This window comes from Dermacentor silvarum, chromosome 1 (genome assembly GCF_013339745.2).
Source record: "Dermacentor silvarum isolate Dsil-2018 chromosome 1, BIME_Dsil_1.4, whole genome shotgun sequence".
Lineage (NCBI taxonomy): Eukaryota > Metazoa > Arthropoda > Arachnida > Ixodida > Ixodidae > Dermacentor > Dermacentor silvarum.
This window is the reverse complement of record NC_051154.1, coordinates 319,244,304-319,269,252: the sequence shown is the minus strand read 5'-3', so window position 1 is coordinate 319,269,252 and position 24,949 is coordinate 319,244,304. Positions and strand designations below refer to the sequence as shown.

Below are 24,949 nucleotides of genomic sequence, written 5' to 3'. Positions count from 1 at the left end.
ACTACTGCGCTTTGTATGAGCTACAACGCATGACCACTTTGCCAAGTGCTTTCGCATTATAGCTCATACTGAGCGCGACTGTACACTGAGCATCTGGCTGGCTAGATGGCTCTGCCTTGCCACTCTTAACAAGTTCCCCTGTGGGATTGCGGAGGGCACATGGAAAGAAAAGCTCACGCACTGCCAAAAATATTCCGATTGAATTTGCACAGCACGACCATGTGCCATATTTGGTAGGTATTCTTCCTCTCCTATGGTGTCCTTTGTGATCACATTTTATACCACTGCACTATAGAGTGCACCGAATGGCAAGACCTTAGTTGAAGGGAAAGGATTCTTGCTGAATGCAGCTAGTACTTGCTAGCGTTTAAATTTATGCACGTTGAATTCAACTATACAACTTTTTTTTCCTTGCCATGGAAATTCACATTAGACGTGCCATGAGAACGCATAAAGAATGGCCATCACAAAATTTACTGCACCAAGTACCAGTTTCGATATATTAGTAAGAGTTCGTTACTCATGTGTTAGCCTGCAGCATGCCATGTTGCTGTGAGGAAACACTGTGATTGTATTTAAACTCTCATGCAAAACACCTATTGCTTTGTTGATGCTTGCCTAAGGTGTGTCTTAGGTTCGATGAAGTGTGAAGATGTGCATGAAGAGGCTGGTAAAGGTGATTGTACTGCTAAGTGCATAGGGTAAAAGGAGCGGTGTAATGCTACTATTGTTTATTTTGAGTGAACTAAACGAGAAGTATACGTGTCTCTGGCTAACTTTTTTTTCTTTGCACAGCCATTGCGCACGTGACATTTGCTCGTGGATTGATATGCTTAGTGTGGCCTGCAAGATAGAAGCAGCTCCTGCGTACCAAATCTACTTCAGCTACCACAGGTTGCTGTGACAAGCCCTCTCACTGCCGCTGGGACACAGGACGGTGGGTGCGATTGCGACATACTCTATTTCCCTTGACAGTGGCCCCGAATTATGCAACGAATTACGTAACACTTGTAAGCAATCTGTTGGGACTACTGAATGATATGTACGGGCGTACTTTATCCTTCCCATTAAAAAAAGGGTAAAGATCGGCGAAAAGACAGCTCAGTAACCAGAACGTCTAAGGTGCGTTTTTTACCCGCAATTAGGACAGGGCTCGCGTCTCGCACCGTCACTGTTATATATGTAACACATAGCTGAATGTGCAGCCTTCACATCAGTCTTCGACTATAAAATTAAAATGGACGTTAACTTTTTTCTTTTTTTTACCTACTGACGGGTACTATATAAACGTGTCCGCACACGGTGAAAGTGGTTTTGTTTATGCATTTTGCTCAGCTAAATTGATATCTAATACATCGGTAGGACGAATGCTTAGGCAATAAAGTAGCCCAAGTCAGACAGACTCATCCCCTTGCGACTATCATGTTTTGATATGCTACAATTGTGAAAAATGCAAACGCTCGCCTTGCGCGTGACTGTTTCCGCACATCCAAGTTCCGAGCCAGCTCAGACCCAACTAGCGACACACAGAACAAAAATGCTCTCCCCCAAAGCACCTATGCACAGGCGAACAACAATCCCTAGATGCAGCAAGGTGCATTTTGGTTATTTTTTTGCGCATGCAGGGTGCACGTGAAGTTCAGAGCTGTCACTTGGCTCACAGAGACAGCGAAGGCATCGAGGCATCCTATTGGTGCAAATATCAAAGGCCTGATTGGTTCCCAGGTGCCGCCGCTGTGGCCACCCGTCCATTCATAAACAGGGTGCAACCTTCCGTCCCTTCAATTCGACGTGAATAATCATGGCAGTACCAGAGGATTACGCAATTGAAGAAATGTGAGTACGGCGTTTTAATGGGGGGGGGGGGGGGTTGTACCAACCTGATAGCCTTGTTCTGTACTTACAAACAATGCAAAGGGGAAATTTTGATACAATGTTACTGAAGTGTCTGCAGAAGTCATGCCGAACTTTCGTGTTTCTTAACAGCGGGATTTCACGGCTTGAATGCATGCTGTTTGACTGTTAGGTTTCGCGTTCAATTACAGGAGAGGGCCGCATACGGGTGCCGACTGCGGGGGGGGGGGGGATCATGCACGTCCACGCCAACAATGATTGTTGGCGTGGACGTGCATGGCTTTTAATTCCATAGTTTCGCTTTATTTGTGCAAATCCTAACAAGAGGACAAGCGTATTTGAAGCAGCAGCGGCTAGCTCATTGGTATTTTTTCACTGCAGGATATATTTTTTAAATTTCCAACACCTCGCAGACACAATATATTTAGATATATACACAGGACAAAATGTGTGTTTGTGTGTGTGTGTGTGTGTGTGTGTGTGTGTGTGTGTATAAAAGCTGCGGGGCCTGAGCCCCCTCCAAAGTCTTCCGTGCATTTTAATAATGCAAGCAGTTTCATTCTGGTGTTGTTCTGACAGGAATACTAAAGAATAGTAAGTTGTTTAAGCTTATACTTCTGCAATATCAAAGGTGTCGGTAAAGATCTCACGAATCTTCCAAAGAAAGCTTTTCTGGCACGCCAGGCCTCCACAGCCACTGTGAGACTGACTGATCTAAAATTCCAAAAGTGTCATCACTTTTGACATATAGATTATTCTTTCCAAACTCTTTCAATAATCTCGCAATAATAGAGTGATCATTTGAACAGAAATAATGGTGGGAAAATGGGTAGGGACATAGATAGGCAGTAAGCCACCAGAAAGTAGGCGAAGTACTCTACTCTAAGGATTTAGTACAACCCATGTGTGTCGCTGCACATTTTTTCTTGCACAACATTGGTTTAATGCTCCGGTTATGTTATCTGCCCATTGTTGCACCAGTAGGTTCAGGGCTTCTGAAAGACTGATGCAACATAAGAGAGGGAGCTCCACTGTCAAGCTTATGGCGATTTCGGAGATCCTGCATTGTGTTTTATACCTACATGCTCAGTTTTGCAATCGTCATAGTGCAGTCAATCTGCTCGTGACATTAAATTACTTTGAACTCACTTGGCCATAGTGTCTTTCATGCAGTAATGAGCTTTGTATTTTGCTTTTGAAGTGTGGGGAAGCATGGAAAGCAAAGCATGCTGAGACCTCTGCTGTTGGTTTCCAAACGCAGCACAGCCACAACGAGCGAGATCTGCGACGTCGTTGGGGAGCATGTACGTGCGCTGGTGGAACTGTGGCATGACCTTGGAATTGACGGGGAGGCGATGCGAAATCACGTTGGAAGAACTAAGAGGCATGTTGTGAACCTGTCCACGGCCATGAGAGATGATCTGGAGGAGATGAAGGGGTGAATACTGGGGCATATCAGCTCTTACACGAGTGAAGTAGAGCATCTGGCCTCTGAGCTCGCCATACCTGTCACCTTGGTGAGTCTCAAATCGGTTCTACATTGTGAAACATCGACTTTAAAGCATCGCCCCCTCAACCTCTCCTCCTGAATCTTGTATTTTTTCTGTACATAATGGGATCATGGTAAATTGACTAAAGAGAATTGACCGTTTTTACTGGTTTCACCACGTCAATTGTTACTATGGCTATTGAATGGAAGGTCTGCGGTGCCAAAATACAGATGTTTTGTTTGCTTTTTTGCTTGTTTCTGTATTCAGTCTCAAAGGCCAACTGCAACCAAACCTCACTTTGCTTCAATAGTGTATGCTACTCATTTGTTACCAATTTAGCTAATCTAGTCCAAACTACAGTACTTTTAAATACTGCTTCTGTTAGAAACAGCCTTTACGTAGCACCGAAGTAGGCAACATGCACACCTGGTGGTAAGATGCGACAGAAATCCCAGTCTGACCTTAAAAACTTTGTAAACTTTGTAAACCGTGGCTGATCTCTGGGGTCATGGTGAGGCTCTGCACTGCTTCATTACATTCTAGTTTGCATGTGACTTCCGGTGAACAGTAGTGGTGGCATTTTTCTATTTCTTGCTCGATATTTGTGATGAGTCGTCCACTACTCTTTCTAAAGCAATATTTTGCACAAAGGCTGCTTTGTATTCGCACTAATCAGGAGTTGGGATTTTTACTCGCCCTAAAATTTTGTAGTTGACCTTTTAAAAATTAGGGAAGAACCTGTCTCATGGCTGTCGATGGTAATGCATTAAAAGTCTATTGAAATCTGTCACTTATTTTGTACACTCGCTGTACCAGGAAGACACAGGCTTCTCTGTATGTTCCAAAGACAGAAAAAAGTATGCAACCCCTTCATGGGAGCACAAAAAGAAAGGCTGCAATCTTACTGCCACAGTCTCAATTAGTCTCTTTGAAGGTGCTTGCCTTTTCACACAAGGTACCATTTGATGCGGTACCCTGCTGAAGTGATGAAGGTCCTGTCATTATATAAAAGACACAGGTGAATGCCACTACTTGTCTGGCATCCTATTATCTAATCGGTGCACTTTGAAAGTGAAAAGCCTGCAAAATAAATCTGTCATACAGCCCCTTTATTTGTATACTGGAGACTGATAGGATGCTACCGGATTAACAGGCTGCTGCTGATGCTTGGTCATTGTAGTATGACAAGGAAAGCAGCTGCTGTGTGTGATAGGGAAAGGAAGTGACAATGCACATTTTTTGTTTTGATTGCGGGGAATGCATAGACTCCTCTTCTGTAACATATAGTACAGTTTTTCATGCTGTGAAGTTTGTGCAAGCAGTGTGTGCCAAAACTAGCAGCCGCTGGTTGCTAATTGTGCGCACTGTTTGTGCTAGCAGCTTATCGTAGACCTTGCGCTATAGGTCATTGTTTGTCAAACTGCAGTCTGTGGCCCCAAAAGGCCTATGTCTAGCAATGTGCAATGATGAGCATTGGTCTTTAGAGAAGAATAAGCAATACACCTATTCTTGAATTTTCAGACGCATCGTAATAAAGCTCAATCTCTCTCTCTCTCTCTATATATATATATATATATATATATATATATATAAAACATAAATACCCCAGAAAGCGGATGGGAAAACGGCTCCACGTTAGCTAAATGGTGGGAACATTACAGGCGTAATGTGAAGACGTGGGTTCGTTCCCCACCTGCGGACAGTTTTTTCATCCGTTTATTTCCATCAATTTCTAATTTCTTTAATTCAATTAGTAAGTACAATTATTTTCCCTTATGTTTTTCTTGGTGTCATTGTTTGTTGGCTTCTTTTAATATGAATAATAAAAATCAGGCCCCTCGATTCCCTTAATTTCTTCTTGTCCATTACATAACGAGGGCTCGAATCTGGTATCATTGATGCTTCAGGTAGCATATATATATATATATATATAAGAACGACGTGGTAGCACAGTGCTTTCTGTATTTTCTGATGATCCATGAAAATTAGAAAGTACTAAATATGTGTTTCTTGTGCAGTCAGTACTGCTTTGTTTTGCATACAAAAAATTCAATCAGAGGCTTGAAGCCCACGCACAACTTCATTATTGACTGCGTGCATTACGAAGAAGGAGAATTCCTGAATAGAGCTTGATGGCAACAATTCTGTATAGAACTGGCCGCGTTGAACTTAAATATTTTCGGAAAGATGACTCAAGCTGTTATTGACTGGCATCAAACATTTAAAACCTCCACGTCAGACAAGTGTGCTCTGAAGTAGAAGTTGGGTAAACTTGCTTGCAAGTTGTGCCCCGAGAGCATGTCTGCAGCTGGACCTCTATCGTTTTGCCGCGAGCCTGCTGGTCATGATGTCGTCTTTGGTCCTCTTCCCAACACAGCCCGAAGGCCGTACTGTGGCGCAGCAAGAAGATGAGATGCGAGCGCTAATGCAGAGGCTGCGGGAAATGAGATCTTCCCGCAAGCGAGAGCTTCGCAGGTTGAGAAGTGAGGAGGCAGACTTGTGCCACACATTGGAAGAGCCTGAATTTGCTTTTGGCAACGAGGGCTCTTTACCATCACAAGAGGAGCTGAATGAGCTGCGGGAACGTCTACACGCTCTCAAACATGAAAAGGTCTGCATCCAGTACTAGTTCTTGTTTCTCCTTGGTGTTTACGCATTTCAGTTCATTTAATTCATTGTTCCCTTCAGTAGTGAATTACGGTCATGGTAAATGAATGAAAGGTGACCTAATTTTATCTTAAAGTGCTGGAGATTCCACTGAAAGAAAGTTAAGGTGCCAGGGGAATGCTTTATTTGCTAGTGGATCTCCATAATTGTGTAGTGCCAACTTTTATGTCATGTCTTTTCCTAAATAAGAATTTGGCTCAAAGCACGTGCACGAGTTAGTTATCGGCTGCAAGATATGAGAAAGGAAAAACAATTCTTCTACCATTGCCAACAGATTGCGGCACGTCGAACATTGTGTCATACAGGGCAGTGCTTTTTGCCAGGTTGTGCCTATCAATAGTTGGCACACTGGACCGAGTTGGGGCCACATAGGGTCAGCAGAGGGTTCATGTCACCTGCATCTTCAAGTCATAGGTGTCTGAATAAATGAAATAAATGTTAGAGCTTTAAATTGCAGAATTAAAATAAAGATTAAGAAAATGTAGGCATTATATCAGGCTACAATTCTTTTTATAAGCTACAAAGCAAGTTTATGTTCCTAATTATAGTTACAAAATATTTATTATATTCTTGAGATGAAGTTTTGTGCATATTTCAGTTCAGCCTGCAGAATATCTACCAAATTTTAGCACTAACTAATATTCTGTAGTCTGGTAGGTTGCTCCAGCACAGGTTTCATCATCTTATGTGAATAAGCACATATTGAAAGGTTGATTAGGCTCAAGTTTATTTATTTGTGCATACATGAAAGTATATTTGATGTTACAGAAGGATGTCCCAGAGCGCGGGGCTCTATAGAGAGCTCCTGTCATATAGTTATATAAAAATATAAGTTAAATAAGAGCATTTCAACAGCAAACAATAGAATACATTTCTAATAATTATAAGAGCAATGAACAGAAGAAACATAACAGAAAATAAAATATAAAGCAGATCATCAAATGCATGGTGCAGTGCAGAGTATTGTATGTTCATAAGAAAAGATTGTTCTTTTTTCAACTGCAGTAATAAATACATGTTTTATGTGATTGTAGATTATTCAAGTTAACAGCATTAAAAGCAGCTGTCTGCCTTCCATAATTTGTGTGTATTTCTGGCAACAAGAAATTGTTATTACAAGAGAATCTAGTTGGAATTTTCTTTACCTGAGGAGTTTTCCCTAAGATGTTAGATGGAATAAGATCATTTTTCAGTTACAAAGAAATAAACCACTAGATTTACCAGTTCTTGCATTGATAGTAAGTTGGTGAGTGAGAAGGTGTGACGCATTGCCTCAGTAACGACTGAAGGTAAGTATTCAAATAGCTCGGATTTGAGTGCATAGTAGTGGCTTTAAATGGGTTGGATAGGTGTTTCCCCATGTCGAGATGCAATAATTAAAATGACTGTGATATAAAGCAAGGTATAATTTCGTCAAAGAAATAATGCCGAGATTTGTGAAATATACTTATCCAACAGACGGACTTCTGTCTTAGAAAAGCAGTGTGGCCCTCGTACTTCAAATTGGAATGCAATCTTACTCCGAGAAATTAGCATTGGGTTACTGCAGGAATGGAAGGATTGCTAAATTTGGGTCCTTCATCAAGCCCTGTCGGAAATTTTGCTTCTACACTGCTAGTTAAGCTCATGAGGGATCTGCAAGAAGGTTTCGAATCGGTTCATTATTGTTGGAGAAATTGAAATTTTGAATTGCATTGCTCATGAGGGATCTGCAAGAAGGTTTCAAATTGGTTCATTATTGTGGGAGAAATGGGAATTTTAATTGCATTGCTCATGAGAGATCTGCAAGAATGTTTCAAATTGGTTCATAATTGTGGGAGAAATTGGAATTTTAAATTGCATTGCTCCCAGGAGGGTGAACTTCACTACCAGAGATCTCTTCCTTTGCCCTGAATAGCATCCCTACATTCCTTCTCTGCCTTCTTCCACACAAAGGCCAATAAAACAAAGCAGTATGTCACTTAAATTTAGGAGGAGAATTCGCAGGCAGCCTTAGAAGAAAGCATCCTTAATACTCCAGGCTATTCTGCAATAATTCTTCCTGAAGCATAGCTTCTTCGGTGTGATGGCTGTAGAGTGGCTGAGCACATTGAACACATACGCATGGTAGCCTTATGAAGTTCTCTGTACTGTTCTGATAAATACTCCAAATGTTGCTATCAAATGATTGAATTGTATAGGCATTCAAAAAGCTTTTCTGTTCACATTCAAATCCTAGGTACTCACGCACACTTAATTATCTGTTGCTATGGCAGGATTCTGCCTCACATGAGCATGCTCCAGTGCATTCAGCAAATTTCTCTAAACGTGTACACTTTTTAAAAACTTTTACTAGAAGATTGGCTAAATTGCACAAACGCTGCAGCGAACATGCTGCAGCTTTTTGCTGCCAGTCTGCTCTGGCATACACTCATCTCTTCCATGCTGATCTGTGGCCCTGTTTGTTCCAGGCCCTGCGAACTTACAAATTTCGGGCCCTTCAAAGGGAGCGAGTTGCTCAGCTACACTTGGTTGGAGCTGTGCCGGACACACAGTTTGAGCGAGAAATTGTTGACAGCCCAGAGACTTTCATCATCTCCTTGCGGAACCTAGAAAAAGCTGCCGCCTATCTTCAGAAGGTGAGTTACATTTACCGGTTTAGATGCAAAGCATCTATAGGGGCTCTCTCCCTTCGCTGTCCTTACTTTCTTAGTGGAATGAAGGTGGCACTTCCATTTCATTTTTAATTATTCATGTGCCATACCAAATCACGCCAGTAACAATGGTGGCATGGCAGCGTCTACATCAATGACAAAAAGGTGGAAAAAATAGAAAATAAAATGCATCATTAGATTTCGTGGCCTCTGGTGCTCGTATTTTTGTGAAGCAGCGGATATGTAACAATGCTGATTGCATCTTCTAACTGTGCACATGAAGCTGGCGACAAGCAGTAAAAGCTGTTGGAAATGGCTGCTTTACAAAGCCACAATCCTCCATACGCTGAATGGAATGCAACAGCAACATAACTGTGCGTAACTTCTACTCTTCTAACAACTGCGTAATTAGCGCCGAAGCGGGTTCTCTCGTGCACCGTATCTTGAAAGCAATCTCCAGAAGGCCCTGACCATTGTATGCGCTGCGCTTTCGCCGCTCAGTTACCGTTGAAGCGATAGACCGCACGAACCTTCGCTCGCTGCGGCGGCCGCGCTCGTGCGCGCTGGCTCCACGCTTGTTAATTCAGCGAGTTTTTTTATCACTGAAGTTTCGGTTACTATTTTGAACGCGGCGTGTACATTGAGCAGGTGTCTCGGAGACCCATGTCTCAGTGATCGGCGCTACCTCCTGTGCCTTCATGAGAGCTAAGCGGTGCGAAGCTCGTTTCTTAGATCTCCATGGCGAACTCCGTTGGCGGAGATCGCCAACGCGGTGACGTTTGTGTCGACTGTACACGGAGACGACGTCACTGCTGCACAAATCCAAGCAACTCGATCCCCTCCAAGCATAGTATGAGGCAGGGCATTATTAGTTTTTTTAAGCCGCACTAATAATTTTCTTTTTTTCGGCCTAACGAGTTTTCAGACTATTTTTCAGTCCCCACAAGCTCGGAAAATCAGTTGGCGACTGTACGGAACGTCCTAACCTAACCGCCGCACATTGCTACCAGCCGGAAACTTCGAATTATCCGAATACAGCCACGCGGGCCATTCCAGCTATCCGGTTGAATGTGCATTGAGAATGACGGGACCGCTCAAATTCTTCGAATTAACCGAAATTTCAAATTACCCGAGTTCGAATTATCGAGGTTTTACTGTATTTTCACCTTTGAGTTGGTCAGTGACCGCAATTTCCTCATCATCATGTTACCTGACCAGACGAACTTTCTTCGAACTCTTGACTATAATCCTCCATACGCTGAATGGCATGCAACAGAAACATAACTGTGTGTCTTTTTACAGTAAGGTAAAATACAGGGATACAAAGAAGTTCCAAAAGCAAGACACTAGTAGTGCATGAAAGTAAAGGGGGGACACTTGGGACAAGTACTGCGTTTTTAACAGCGGAGCTGTTTAAGCCAACCGTCAGTTCGTGTGTCGCGAACAAAACCTTGCTGAGCGATGACGTCACCTACGTTGCATACCGACCAGTGTTGCGGACTTACAACTCTGGAATTGGAATGACTCCGGAATCATTCGCATTTTTGCGACACCGGAATGGAATGGCAACAACGCTTGGAGGAATAGAATGGGAATGAAATTACGGACTTTTCCGAAAATAGAATACTTATTCGTCTACGTGCTGTTTTTTATCAAAATACGCCGAAGAACCTACCAGCCCCTGTTCAAACACTAGTGAGAGCCTTGAATTTAACTATAAAGCAGTATTTTTAAAATGGCTTGGCTGATTGCAAGTACGGTACATTTGGAAGCAACGCGTCTGCAACAATTCTGTCCTTATAGACTCAATTTCTCCGAAGTTTGTCTCGATTCTTCACGTAACCGCGGCTCTATGCTGTTGGCATCCGACTTGCGGAACTACAGTGGCGGCATACTGCCCCCTCCCCCCTTACGCCTTGTCATTCTTTACCTCGGCGGCGCCTTCGCCCTGGCCGCCTGCTTTCTCCCGCCTGCTCACGCGCGCAGTGCGGCCGCTAACATGGCACATTAGAAACAATCTTTTGAAATTACCCCTGAAGAAAACAAACAAGCTGCACGATGCAGGGTTTGCTCCGAAACTATACATGCTGTAGTCGGAGTTTCATCTAATTTGATTAGGCACCTAAAAAGAAAGCACGAACGTGAGTACACGCAACAAGAGAAAGGGCTGGCAAGCCAGCCGGAGATAATGTTGGCCTTCATCGCTGGGTGCAGATCTGTGCTTGTTCATCGAAAGGCTGTTTTTGATGCCGCCATAATATAAGGTCTCCATGAAAACTACTTTTCTCATCATAAAAATACGCTTTGTCGTCATTTTAGCATTAACACTTTTAAGCCTAAACAATATTAAAACATCACAAGCTGTTCAGACATGCTGATCATGCATATACTATATGTAGCGGGAGAACTGCCCCTATGGGAATTAGTAGGGTGGTTGTACTGTACCAGGTATGTCACCTAGCTACTTTCCCTCTACCTTGGTAACGTGTTTAGCATATTTTTGCAGTTCGCAACGCTTCTGCCATCAGGTTTATGGTGCGTTCATCGGTAACTCGATGAAACTACCAAGATGTCTTTCCTACGTTGAGGAATTACAGGAATGGAATTGAATTGCCTGTAGCCATTCTCGGAGTGGGAATGGGTTGTTTTTTCATTCCGAAGAATTGAAAGGAATTGAATGGCGGCAAGTTCTAATTCCCCGGAATGGATTTGGAATGGAATGGGGGCGCCCATTCCGCAACACTGATACCAACCACATCGCGGAACGGCGTATACTTCGCCTGCTCTCTGTGCCGTGCACATGTTGCATTGACTGGGCACTAAGGAGAGGGAAGGAGAGCATGCGCGCGGCACGCTATGCTCAGGAGAGATAAAATGAGAGCGAGAAATTCTAGCAGCACCAACGAGGTAACGCGCAGAGCGGTTGCCGACGCCGTCCGCGTTTCCCTGCATTCACTCCGAATGCGCGCAGTGTCCGTGACTGCAGCAGGCGCCTCTGATGGCAGTTCGGCAGGTTTCGACCAGCCACGCCCCGACAAGTGTGGAGGCGCAGCTTGACCGTGACATCACCGGAGAGATAAAGCTCGGAGCCGCCGCGACGGCGGTAGAACTCTCGTTTACTCTGTGACGAGTACATGTAGCCTTGACATGGGACAAACAAAGAAGGTCCGGTCAGCCGACAAAGAAGCCGCTTATCTTGATGCACGTCATGCGGCCAAGCGAGTATTTGCGTGTCGGCGGCGAGCCGATTTGGAATACCGTGCCTAGCAGCACTTAGCATTTCCTAGCAAAACTTGGCCAAGCCTAGTAAAACCTGGAAGAAGCTCCAGCCTTGCACCACTAGTGTGAGCTGCGCAGCTTTTTTTTTCGTATAATTATTATGTCAACTATGCGCCAACTAAGCCCTCTGCAGGTCCTTTTAAGCGGTAGCAATAGTTAGCGTTGTTGCGGCTCGGGTAATGTTTAGGCCAGGAATCCTCCAGTCGTATGAGTCAGTACATCCTGGAGTAGGAACGAGAGAAAAAAGGTTTGTTTTACATTATTTACCCTGGCTCCAGATATGGAAGTCCACTCCATGTAAGAACGCTTTGAATATTTGAGATCACGTAAGCACATGTTGGGACACATCAGGAGCACTGCACCAAACACGCAGCACCAAAGGTGTCCGCTTATACAACAGCTGTCTTCGCTAGATGACTAGACCAATGAATCTGATGCCTGTGTCTCAGCCAGTCACAATCATCTAACCTTTCGCAAAATCCCGCTGGCCTCCGCCGCCAATGTTGCGCGACTGCCCCTGCATACGAATGCCCCTGCATTTGGGAAGGTGAGGTCGATGCAGTTCTCATGGAAATAAGTCCTCGAAGTTCGAATGCTAGGCCTGCGTTATCAATAAAATGAGCTGGCTGGGAAGGGTGGATGATAACAGTGGCATGCACTGGAGTGCAAGGCGATCGTGTAGCCCTGGTTGTCTTTGGAATGATGTCAGTGCCTTTTAAGCATTACTGTCCCTTTCTGCCTCAATCCTTCAATAATTAGTAATAAAAGGATTTTGTCTGGGAAGTTGCCAGAAAAATGCGACGCATATAAGTGTGCTGAATTAGAAATAAGTAAATAATTGCAAACAAGGTACAGTACCAAGAATATTGAGTGTTCTATTTGTGTATATTTATCCTTTAAACTGTTTCAGTCCTGAGAATCTATTCAGCAGTGTTTCTCAATCGCATTTGTTCTCTAACTTTCCATAGCTCTGTTCTACACGGCATATAATTTGTTACAATTCTTTATAAATTAGCCAAGTGTTGTAGCAAAGAAAATGTTTGCGTTTTCTATCGTAAATGATTTACAAGGAACATAATGAAATGTGTTGTATGTAATACATTGTATTTCACGAATGGACTGCATTGTGTGTACTTGTGTAATTTGTTACAATATGGTATTACTTCGTTGTCTCAATTTTGTATGTCATTTGTATGCTTCTAATATTTTCGGTAATGTTCAGTATGTAAACATCTGTCCTCAAAAAGGTTGTGCTATTAGTGCATGGAACCATACTAGCCTTTGGCTAAGAATCCAGACAGTGATGCCCGTGTATTGTACGAAAGAAATGGACATAATAAAAAAAGAATTTAAATTTGAATTGTAAGCACATCACTTTACTGTTTCTGAGCAGCACTCATAAGGGATAATGTTGCTTCCTATGGTCAGAGGTGACATTTGTTTGCAGTTGCAATAGCCAGTCCCCTGTTTTTAAGCAGCCTCACTGTTTCTGTCTTTGCACCTGTGTTCACAGTTGAAGGAGCTGGCGAATGCACGCCGTGAAGAGATTACTGCCCTTATGAAAGAGCTTAACATTTTCTGGGATCGGCTTGACGTGCCCGAAGAACAACAGCTCGGGCATCCCACTGGCCTCGCTGCAGAAGTAATTGACACGGTAAGTTCCACTCGCACACACTGCATGCCCTTGGCCCACACATCATTTGTGACATGATGTTCAACCTGTTGTGAACCTGTTTGCACTTCGACCACGGTGTTCATTCAGCGGCTATGGTGAGAGTGGAGGTTCAGTTCACGGCTCTGGCGGCCACATTTCAGTAGAGGTGTAATGCAAAGGTGGTTGTGCACCCTGCTTAGGGTGCACATTAAAGAACTCGAGGTGGTCAAATTTGATCCGGAACTCTCATGCTTTCGCACTTTACAAAATAAGTGCTGATTTTGTTGACGTTCCCTCTGTCCGCGGTGCCTTATCATTTCGATCGGTCTCTGGTGAACCCTGTTCTGACAGAAGTGTCCCTGGCCGATGCGGTGCCGTTCTGCGAATTGCCGCATTCGGGTGCTGTGTGTGCCATCCCTGAATTGCGCCAAAATTGAGGAGCACTCGCAGTGACAGTCCGCTGCTACGTCAGCCGGGGCGGGCCCGTCCAGGGAGCACCAATGCTATAGCTCCGAAAACGAAGTGAAACGCTCACTAGCGTGGCATCGAACACGAGGGCACCGCGGCACGCACGACATGTGGTACTGCACCCGTCTCTACACCGAATATATCGAGAATATATCAAAAATGGAATATTATATATTCTATTTGTGCACCAAACTATTCGAACGTTCACTTTTTGGTTTGCTCATACTCGATATTCGCACATCCCTACAAATAATTGAAGGAATTGTCACATAAACAAGTGAACGCAACCAAAGACAAACGCGATACAGATAATGTGAATTACGTATGCAAAACTACTTGCTGATAGCGATTAAAAATGTCTATTGGCAAAGAATGAACAGTGCCAGATATTGACTTCCACTGTCGTATCGTTTGCCAAAAAAAGCTATTTGAACACAATGCCTCTTTTCTGCTTGGACTAACACATTGAAAGTGCAAAAATGAGTACAGCTATTTTTAGCAAGTGTTGTATCTGCATGACTGTACAGCAGCCGACCGATTTTCCGGACTTCGCGAGGACTGAAAAATTGCAACAAAATCGAGCAGTCCGAACCCCCCCCCCCCCCCCCGAAGAGAAAAAAAAATTGAGGTCAAAAGGCGTAGCATTGATTGCGATAGCAAATTAATCGACAGCGATACGAAGTAAGGATGTGGGTTTTATCGTCCGTATAAAGTTGTAAAGATGTGACCTTGGCGCGGTCTATTCTCTCGCTTCAACGCGAACGTAGAAAAAAAACCGGCGCATACGAAGCTACTGGCGCTCAGCGTACGCCCTTTGTACCCATCGCAGATCGCTGGCGCACACTTCAGCCACATAGCAGATCGCTTTCAACATACGGTGCCTGCACGGCAGCTCCGTCAGCATCAGCCACAAAAGCTAATTCCAACTCCCCACCGTCTCCGCCGCCTTCTCCCCGTGCTCCGCGAGCTAACAAAGTCCGCACGCGCCTCCGGCCGGCTTCCTCTCTCGCGTGCATGAGATTAAATTGCGGTTGCCGGCTGACCCTCGCAAGCTTTCACCCGCACACAGCGTACGGTGCAACCGAAACTTAAAAAAAAACAGTTTCCGCGATAGTGCCGATCTGACCAAAAAAAAAAGGCAAGTGCCGCTCTTTGGAACGTTTTGTCGGCGAAGGAAAAGCGGGCATGGCCTTGGAGACGAGAGGATAGCGCGCGTCTACTAATCTTGAAGGCTATACAGGGGGGCATGGAAGCCAAGCCCGAAGTCCGGAATATCCAACAAGTCTGAATTTTTGGAGTCCGAAAAGTCCGTCGGCTACTGTATAACACGTAGCTCAATGTACAGCTTTCACATCAGTCTACGGCTATAAAATTAAAATGGACGTTGATTTTTTAAAATTTTTTTTTACTTACTGACGGGTACTATATAAACCTGTCTGCACACCGTTAAGATGGTTTTGTTTACGTATTCTGCTCAGCTAAATTGATATCTAGTACAGCAGCAGGACGTATGCTTAGGCAATAAAGTAGTCTAAGTCAGACAGACTCATCCCCTTGCAGCAGAACTGATAGTTGTGCGAGTTGGTACGAATTCATAGTGAAATCCTTTTGCGCACACAATCGACACGGACACAGTGAAGGGGGGACACACGAGCGATGATTGCGACTATCATGTTTTGATATGCTACAGTTGTGAAAAAATGCAAACGCTCGGCTCACACGTGACTTTGTTTCCGCACTTCTGAGTTCCCCAACTAGGTACGAACAGAACAAACACGTTCTCTCCCGAAGCACCTATGCACAGGCGAACAAAAATCCCTAGATGCAGCAAGGCGCATTTTGGTTATATTTTTGCGCATGCAGGGCGCACATGAAGTTCAGAGGTCTCATTTGGCACACAGAGACAGCGCAGGCATCGAGGCATCCTACTGAGGCACCGGAGCTTCGTACCATCACAGGAGGAGCTGCACGAGCTGCGGGAATGTCTGCACACTCTCAAACAGAAAAAGGTCTGCATCCAGTACTAGTTCTCGTTTCGCCTTTTTGTCCACGTATTTCAGTTCATATAATTATTCCCCTCAGTCGCAAATCACGGTCCTGATAAATTAATCAAAGGTGACTTAATTTTATTTTAGGTGCTGGAGATTCGATTGAAAGAAAAGTGCTTGGAGAATACTTTATTTGCTCCATAATTCTCCATAATTGGGTCTCCATAATTGCGTAGTAATTCAATATCGAGATACTGCGCAGACTTTCATGTCGTGTCTTCATAAATAAGCATTGAATGACTGGCTCAAAGTACATGAATGAGTTAGTTATCGGCTGCAAGATATGAGAAAGGAAAAACGATTCTTTTACCATTGTCAACAGAATGCGGCATGTCGAAAATTGCATCGTACACGGCAGTGCTTTTTGCCAGGTTGTGTCTATCAATAGTCGGCACACTGGACCGAGTTGGGGCCACATCGGGTAAGCAGACGGTTCATGCCACCTGCATTTTCAAGTCCTAGGTGCCTAACTGAATGAAATACATGTCAGAGCTGTAAATTGCAGGATTAAAACAAAAATTAAGAAAATGTAGATATTATATCCGGCTAGAATTGTGTTTATAAGCTACAAAGTGTCTTTGTTTCCCTAATTTTAGTTGGAAAACATTTATTGTATTCGTGAGGTGAAGTTTTGTGCATATTTTAGTTAAGCCAGCAGAATATATACCAAATTTTAACACCAACTAATATTCTGTAGTCTGGTAGGTTGCTCGCAGCACAGGTTTCTCCATTTTTTATGAATAAGCACATATTGAAAGGTTGACTAGCTTCAAGTTTATTTATTTTTTCAGACATGAAAATATATTTGATGTTGCAGAAGGATATCCCAGAGCACAGGGCTGTATTGGGAGCTCCTGTCATGCAGTTATTTAAAAAGATGTGAAATAAAAGATTCCAACAGGAAAAAAATACAATACATTTCTAATAATTATCAGAGCAATTAACTGAAGAAACATAACGGAAAATAAAATATAAAGCAGATCATCAAATGCAAGGTGCAGTGCAGAGTATTATATGTTGATAAGAAAAGATTGTTTTTTTTTTCAACTGTGGTAATGAATACATGTTTTTTTTATGTGTGGTTGTAGGTTATTCGAAATTAACAACAGTAAAGGTGTCTGCCTTTCATAAGTAGTTGTGTTTCTGGCAACCAGAAATTGTTATTACAAGAGAATCTAGTTGGAGTTTTCTTTACTGAAAGAGTTTTCCCTAAGATGTTAAATCGAATTAGATCATTCACAGTTACAAAGAAATAAGCCACTAGATTTACCAGTTTTTGCATTGATAGTAAGTTGTGAGTGAGAAGGTGTGACGCATTGCCACATTAAGGACTGAGGGTAAGTGTTCGAATAGCTTGATTTGGAATGTGTCGTAGTGGCATCAGGTGAGTTGGATAGGTGTTTCCCCAGTCAAGATGCGATAATTGAAATGACTGTGAATGAAAGCAAAATATAATTTCATCAATGTTGACTCGGTGAAATAATGCGGAGATTCGACTCGAATCTCCGCATTATGCCACAGACAGACTTCTGTCTTAGAAAAGCAGTGTGGCCCTTGTACTTAAAGTTCGAATGTAATGTAACTCGGAGAAATGAACATTGGGTTACTGCAGGAATGGAATGATTGCTAAAGTTAAAGGGTTCTTCATCAAGCACTGTCGGAAATTTTGCTTCAACACTGCAAGTTAAGCTCATGCCAGAAGGTTTCGAATTGGTTCACGTTTGTGGGAGAAATTGAAATTTTGAATTGCATTGCTGGCCAGGAAGGTGAACTTCACTACCAGAGCTCTCTTCCTTTGCCGTGAATAGCGTCCCTGCCTTCTTCCACACAAAGGCCAATAAAACAAAGCAGTATGTCACTTAAATTGAGGTGGAGAATTCACAGGCAGCCTTAGAAGAAAGCATCCTTAGTACTCCAAGATATCGCGCAATAATTCTTCCTGAACCATAGCTTCTTCGGTGTCATGGCTGCAGAGTGGCTGAGCACTTTGAACAGGCTGATGAATTTCTGTGGACTGCTCCGATAAAAACTTCAAATTTTGCTATCGAATGATTGAATTGTATAGACATTTAATAAGCTTTTCTATTTACATTCAAATCTTAGGTACTCTTGCACACCTAATTATCTGTTGCTATGGCAGCATTCTGCTTCACATGAGTATGCTCCAGATCATTCAGCAAATTTCTCTAAACGTGTGCACTTTTTCTCTTACCAGAAGATTGGCTAAATATCACAAATGCAGCAAAAAGCTGCAGCATGTTCGCAGCAGCCAGTCTGCTCTGGGAGACACCCATCTCTTTCATGCTGACCTGTGGCCCTATTAGTTCCAGGCTCTGAGAACTTGCGAATTTCAGGCCCTTCAAAAGGAGGTAGTTGCTCAGCTACACTTGGTTGGAACTGAGCCTGATATGCAGTTCGAGCGAGAAATTGGAGACCTTCATGTTGTCCTTGCAAAACCTTGAAAATGCTGCCGCCTATCTTCAGAAGGTGAGTTCATTTACCGGTTTAGGCGCGCAGATACTAAGGGGCTCTCTCCCTTTGCTGTCCTTACTTTCTGATTGAAATGAAGGTGGCACTTCCATTTCATTTTCAATTCTTCATGTGCCATACCAAATCACGCCAGTAATTGTTACAATGGTGGCATGGCAGCGTCTACGTCAATGACAAAAAGGTGGAAAAAATAGAAAATGAAATGCATTATTAGATTTCGTGGTCTCTGGTGCTCGTGTTTTTGTGAAGCAGCAGATATGTAACAATGTTGATTGCATCGCATAACTGCGCACGTGAAGCTGGCGACAAGCAGTAAAAGCCGTTGGAAATGGCAGCTTTACAAAGCCACATCCATCCATACACTGTATACAATGCAACATAATGGTGCGTAATTTTACAATGAGGTAAAATACAGTGATACAACGAAGTTCCCAAAGCAAGACAATAGCAGTGGATCTCTTGACATGAAAGTAAAGGGGACACATAGGACAAGTACTTTTATTTCGTGCTGTGTTTTTAACAGCGGGGCTGTTTAAGCCGACCGTCAGTCCGTGTGTCACAAACAAAACCATGCTGAGCGATGACGTCACCTGTGTTGTATACCAACCAGTGTTGCGAACTTACAACTCCGGTATTGGAATGACTCCGGAATCATTCCACATTTTCGCAACACCGGAATGGAATGGCAACAACGCTTGGAGGAATGGAATGGGAATGAAATTAAGCACCTTTTGCCAGGAATGGAATGGGAAAGGAATTGGATTTTTCCGAAAATAGAATGCTTATTTGTCTACGCGCTGTTTTTTGTCAAAATACACTGAAGAACCAACCAGCCCCCGTTCAAACATTAGTGAGAGACTCGAATTCAACAATAAAGCCGTATTTTTAAAATGGCTTGGCTGATTCCAAGTACGGTACATTTAGAAGCAACGCGCCTGCCACAATTCTGTCTTTAATTCTTTCTTTATAGACTGACTATAGTTTCTCCGAAGTTTTTCTCGATTCTTCACGTAACCGCGGCTCTATGCCGTTGGCATCCATCTTGTGGAACTACAGCGGCGGCCCCGCCATCGCTTTTGCAATACTGTTCCCTCTGTCTAGACAAAGGTCCCTAGGTCAGCGTAGCACACAAGCGTACACGATAAACTGTGCGCACTCTCCCTCCATACAGAGAGAGAGAGAATAAACTTTTGAAAGCATTGTTTCGGCAAGCCAGTTGAAGCAGGAGAGCCCACTTAACTGTGGCCACGGCGGCGCTTCCCCGAGCCCCGACGTGACGATTCGCACCGAACAAAACCCATGTTCGCTCGGTTCTAGGGTGGGGGAACGGGTGAGGGGAGGAGGGAGGGGAGGTCTGGGTGGCGCCGTCGCCACGCTGGAGCCTGTTGGCGGCTAGAGAAGCCCAACAGTTCATTTAGTAGTTCCCTGATACTGTGAATGCTAGACAAAATCTTTCGAAGCATCCCCCTTGGCTTTCTGTGCGACCACCCCCACCCTCCTTTCCAGCCTTCTATTGCAAATAAAAAACGCTTCCACAACGCAGTGTGACAAGTGTGGAGGCGCAGCTTGGCCGTGACATCACTGGGGAAATAAAGCTCGGAGCTGCCGCGACGGCGGTAGAACTCTCGTTGACTCTGTGGCGAGTTCATGTAGCCTTGACATGGGACAAACAAAGAAGATCCAGGCAGCCGACGAAGAAGCCGCTCATCTTGATGCACGTCGCGCGGCCAAGCGAGAACCTGCGTGTCGGCGGCGAGCCGATTCGGAATACCGTGCCTAGCAGCACTTAGCATTTCCTAGCAGAACTTGGCCATGCCTAGTAAAAGCTGGAAGAAGCTCCAGCCTTGCACCACTAGTTCGAGCTGCCCACCTTTTTTTCCGTTTAATTATTATATCAAGTATGCGCGTCCTTTTAAGCGGTAGCAATAGTTAGCGTTGTTGTGGCTCGGGTAAAGTTTAGGCCAGGAATCCCCCAGCCATATGGATGAGTACGTCCTGGAGTGGGAGCGAGAGAAAAAAGGTTTGTCTTATATTATTGACGCTAGCTCCAGATATAGAAGTCTACTCCATGTAAGAACGCTTTGAATGTCTGAGCTCACATAAGCACATGTTGGGACACATCAGGAACACTGCACCAAACACACTGCACCGAAGGCGTCCGCTTATAGAACAGTCGCCTTCCCTCGACCAGATCAGAGAATCTGACGACATTGTCTCGGCCAGTCACAATCATTGTAACTTTCGCAAAATCCCACCCATGACGTCGCACCATTCCGCCGCCAATGTTGCGCGACTGCCCCTGTATACGATGCAACCACGTGGCAATTTGGGAACCTGAGGTCGACGCAGTACCCATGGAAATAACTCCTCGAAGTTCGAATGCTCAGCCTGCGTTATCAATAAAATGAGCTGGCTGAGAAGAGTGGATGATAACAGTGGCATAGAAGTGAGTGCAAGGCGATCGCTACACAATCGCCGCCCTGGATGACTTTGGAACGATGTCAGTGCCTCTTAATCTTTACTCTCCCTTTCTTCCTCAATCCTTCATTTATTGGTACAACAAATTTTGCCTGGGAAGTTGCCAGAAAAATACAACGCATTTAAGTGTGCTGAATTAGTAACAATAAATAATTGCAAACAAGGTACAGTACCCAGAGTATTGAGTTTTCTATTTGTGTATATTTGTCTTTTAAACTGTTTCAGTCCTGGCAATCTATTCAGCAGTGTTTCTCAATCGCATTTGTTCTCTAACTTTCCATAGCTCTGTTCTACACGGCATATAATTTTTAACAATTCTTTATAAATTAGCCAAGTGTTGTAGCAAAGAAAATGTTTGCGTTTTCTATCGTCAATGAGTTACAAAGAACATAATGAAATGTGTTGTATGTAATACATTGTATTTCACGAATGGACTGCATTGTGTGTACTTGTGTAATTTGTTACAATATGGTATTACTTCGTTGTCTCAATTTTGTATGTCATTTGTATGCTTCTAATATTTGCGGTAATGTTCAGTATGTAAACATCTGTCCTCAAAAAGGTTGTGCTATTAGTGCATGGAACCATACTAGCCTTTGGCTAAGAATCCAGACAGTGATGCCCGTGTATTGTACGAAAGAAATGGACATAATAAAAAAAGAATTTAAATTTGAATCGTAAGCACATCACTTTACTGTTTCTGAGCAGCACTCATAAGGGATAATGTTGCTTCCTATGGTCAGAGGTGACATTTGTTTGCAGTTGCAATAACCAGTCCCCTGTTTTTAAGCAGCCTCACTGTTTCTGTCTTTGCACCTGTGTTCACAGTTGAAGGAGCTGGCGAATGCACGCCGTGAAGAGATTACTGCCCTTATGAAAGAGCTTAACATTTTCTGGGATCGGCTTGACGTGCCCGAAGAACAACAGCTCGGGCATCCCACTGGCCTCGCTGCAGAAGTAATTGACACGGTAAGTTCCACTCGCACACACTGCATGCCCTTGGCCCACACATCATTTGTGACATGATGTTCAACCTGTTGTGAACCTGTTTGCACTTCGACCACAGTGTTCATTCAGCGGCTATGGTGAGAGTGGAGGTTCAGTTCACGGCTGTGGCGGCCACATTTCAGTAGAGGTGTAATGCAAAGGTGGTTGTGCACCATTAAAGAACTCGAGGTGGTCAAATTTGATCCGGAACTCTCATGCTTTCGCACTTTACAAAATAAGTGCTGATTTTGTTGACGTTCCCTCTGTCCGCGGTGCCTTATCATTTCGATCGGTCTCTGGTGAACCCTGTTCTGACAGAAGTGTCCCTGGCCGATGCGGTGCCGTTCTGCGAATTGCCGCATTCGGGTGCTGTGTGTGCCATCCCTGAATTGTGCCAAAATTGAGGAGCACTCGCAGTGACAGTCCGCTGCTACGTCAGCCGAGGCGGGCCCGTCCAGGGAGCACCAATGCTATAGCTCCGAAAACGAAGTGAAACGCTCACTAGCGTGGCATCGAACACGAGGGCACCGCGGCACGCACGACATGTGGTACTGCACCCGTCTCTACACCGAATATATCGAGAATATATCAAAAATGGAATATTATATATTCGATTTGTGCACCAAACTATTCGAACGTTCACTTTTTGGTTTGCTCATACTCGATATTCGCACATCCCTACAAATAATTGAAGGAATTGTCACATAAACAAGTGAACGCAACCAAAGACAAACGCGATACAGATAAAGTGAATTACGTATGCAAAACTACTTGCTGATAGCGATTAAAAATGTCTGTTGGCAAAGAATGAACAGTGCCAGATATTGACTTCCACTGTCGTATCGTTTGCCAAAAAAAGCTATTTGAACACAATGCCTCTTTTCTGCTTGTACTAACACATTGAAAGTGCAAAAAGGAGTACAGCTATTTTTAGCAAGTGTTGTATCTGCATGACTGTACAGCAGCCGACCGATTTTCCGGACTTCGCGAGGACTGAAAAATTGTAAAAAAATCGACCAGTCCGAAACCCCCCCCCCCCCCCCCCGAAGAGAAAAAAAAATTGAGGCTTAGAGCGGCTTAAGACAAATGTCGCAGTTTCGCGCAAAAGGCGTAGCATTGATTGCGATAGCAAATTAATCGACAGCGATACGAAGTAAGGATGTGGCTTTTATCGTTCGTATAAAGTTGTAAAGATGTGACCTTCGCGCGGTCTATTCTCTCGCTTCAACGCGAACGTAGAAAAAAAACCGGTGCATACGAAGCTACTGGCGCTCGGCGCACGCCCTTTGTACCCATCGCAGATCGCTGGCGCACACTTCAGCCACATAGCAGATCGCTTTCAACATACGGTGCCTGCACGGCAGCTCCGTCAGCATCAGCCACAAAAGCTAATTCCAACTCCCCACCGTCTCCGCCGCCTTCTCCCCGTGCTCCGCGAGCTAACAAAGTCCGCGCGCGCCTCCGGCCGGCTTCCTCTCTCGCGTGCATGAGATTAAATTGCGGTTGCCGGCTGACCCTCGCAAGCTTTCATCCCGCACACAGCGTACGGTGCAACCGAAACTTGAAAAAAAAAACAGTTTCCGCGATAGTGCCGATCTGACCAAAAAAAAAGGCAAGTGCCGCTCTTTGGAACGTTTTGTCGGCGAAGGAAAAGCGGGCATGGCCTTGGAGACGAGAGGATAGCGTGCGTCTACTAATCTTGAAGGCTATACAAGGGGGCATGGAAGCCAAGCCCGGCCAAGCTAGCGGAAAATACAATACGGCGGCCTCCAAGATCGGGTAGCGTGGCCCGGAGCGAGTGATTTAGTCCGGAAAATCGAACATTGGCACCTAGATTCTTCCGAAAAAATCGGTCGCGAAAATGCATTAACTCTATGGGGATCCTGCCGGTACATATATGAAGTCCGGAATATCCAACAAGTCTGAATCTTTAGAGTCCGAAAAGTCCGTCGGCTACTGTATAACACGTAGCTCAATGTACAGCTTTCACATCAGTCTACGGCTATAAAATTAAAATGGACGTTGATTTTTTTTTCTTTTTTTTTTACTTACTGACGGGTACTATATAAACGTGTCTGCACACCGTTAAGATGGTTTTGTTTACGTAATCTGCTCAGCTAAATTGATCTCTAGTACAGCAGCAGGACGTATGTTTAGGCAATAAAGTAGTCTAAGCCAGACAGACTCATCCCCTTGCAGCAGAACTGATAGTTGTGCGAGTTGGTACGAATTCATAGTGAAATCCTTTTGCGCACACAATCGACACGGACACAGTGAAGGGGGGACACACGAGCGATGATTGCGACTATCATGTTTTGATATGCTACAGTTGTGAAAAAATGCAAACGCTCGGCTCACGCGTGACTTTGTTTCCGCACTTCTGAGTTCCCCAACTAGGTACGAACAGAACAAACACGTTCTCTCCCGAAGCACCTATGCACAGGCGAACAAAAATCCCTAGATGCAGCAAGGCGCATTTTGGTTATATTTTTGCGCATGCAGGGTGCACATGAAGTTCAGAGGTCTCATTTGGCACACAGAGACAGCGCAGGCATCGAGGCATCCTACTGAGGCACCGGAGCTTCGTACCATCACAAGAGGAGCTGCACGAGCTGCGGGAACGTCTGCACACTCTCAAACAGAAAAAGGTCTGCATCCAGTACTAGTTCTCGTTTCGCCTTTTTGTCCACGTATTTCAGTTCATATAATTATTCCCCTCAGTCGCAAATCACGGTCCTGATAAATTAATGAAAGGTGACTTAATTTTATTTTAGGTGCTGGAGATTCGATTGAAAGAAAAGTGCTTGGAGAATACTTTATTTGCTCCATAATTCTCCATAATTGGGTCTCCATAATTGCGTAGTAATTCAATATCGAGATACTGCGCCGACTTTCATGTCG

The 24,949-nt window shown here is 44.1% G+C and overlaps 1 protein-coding gene across 1 annotated transcript; it reads left to right on the top strand.

Annotated features, from left to right (window-relative positions):
• The first annotated feature begins 5,691 nt into the window (after positions 1 to 5,691).
• On the top strand, positions 5,692 to 24,714 carry LOC119442686 (protein regulator of cytokinesis 1). Its single transcript, XM_037707656.1, has 6 exons — positions 5,692 to 5,955; positions 8,462 to 8,629; positions 13,437 to 13,577; positions 15,947 to 16,054; positions 21,890 to 22,030; positions 24,589 to 24,714. Exons 1-6 carry the CDS (start codon positions 5,692 to 5,694, stop codon positions 24,712 to 24,714), a joined length of 948 nt encoding a protein of 315 aa, XP_037563584.1.
• The last annotated feature ends 235 nt before the right edge of the window (positions 24,715 to 24,949 follow it).

Coding starts and splice junctions, on each gene's coding strand:
- LOC119442686 (XM_037707656.1), top strand. CDS start 5,692: ATGTCGTCTTTGGTCCTCTTCCCAACACAGCCCGAAGGCCGTACTGTG. Junction 13,578..15,946: donor CTGCAGAAGTAATTGACACG/GTAAGTTCCACT, acceptor TTTGGCACACAG/AGACAGCGCAGGCATCGAGG. Junction 16,055..21,889: donor ACACTCTCAAACAGAAAAAG/GTCTGCATCCAG, acceptor CTGTGTTCACAG/TTGAAGGAGCTGGCGAATGC.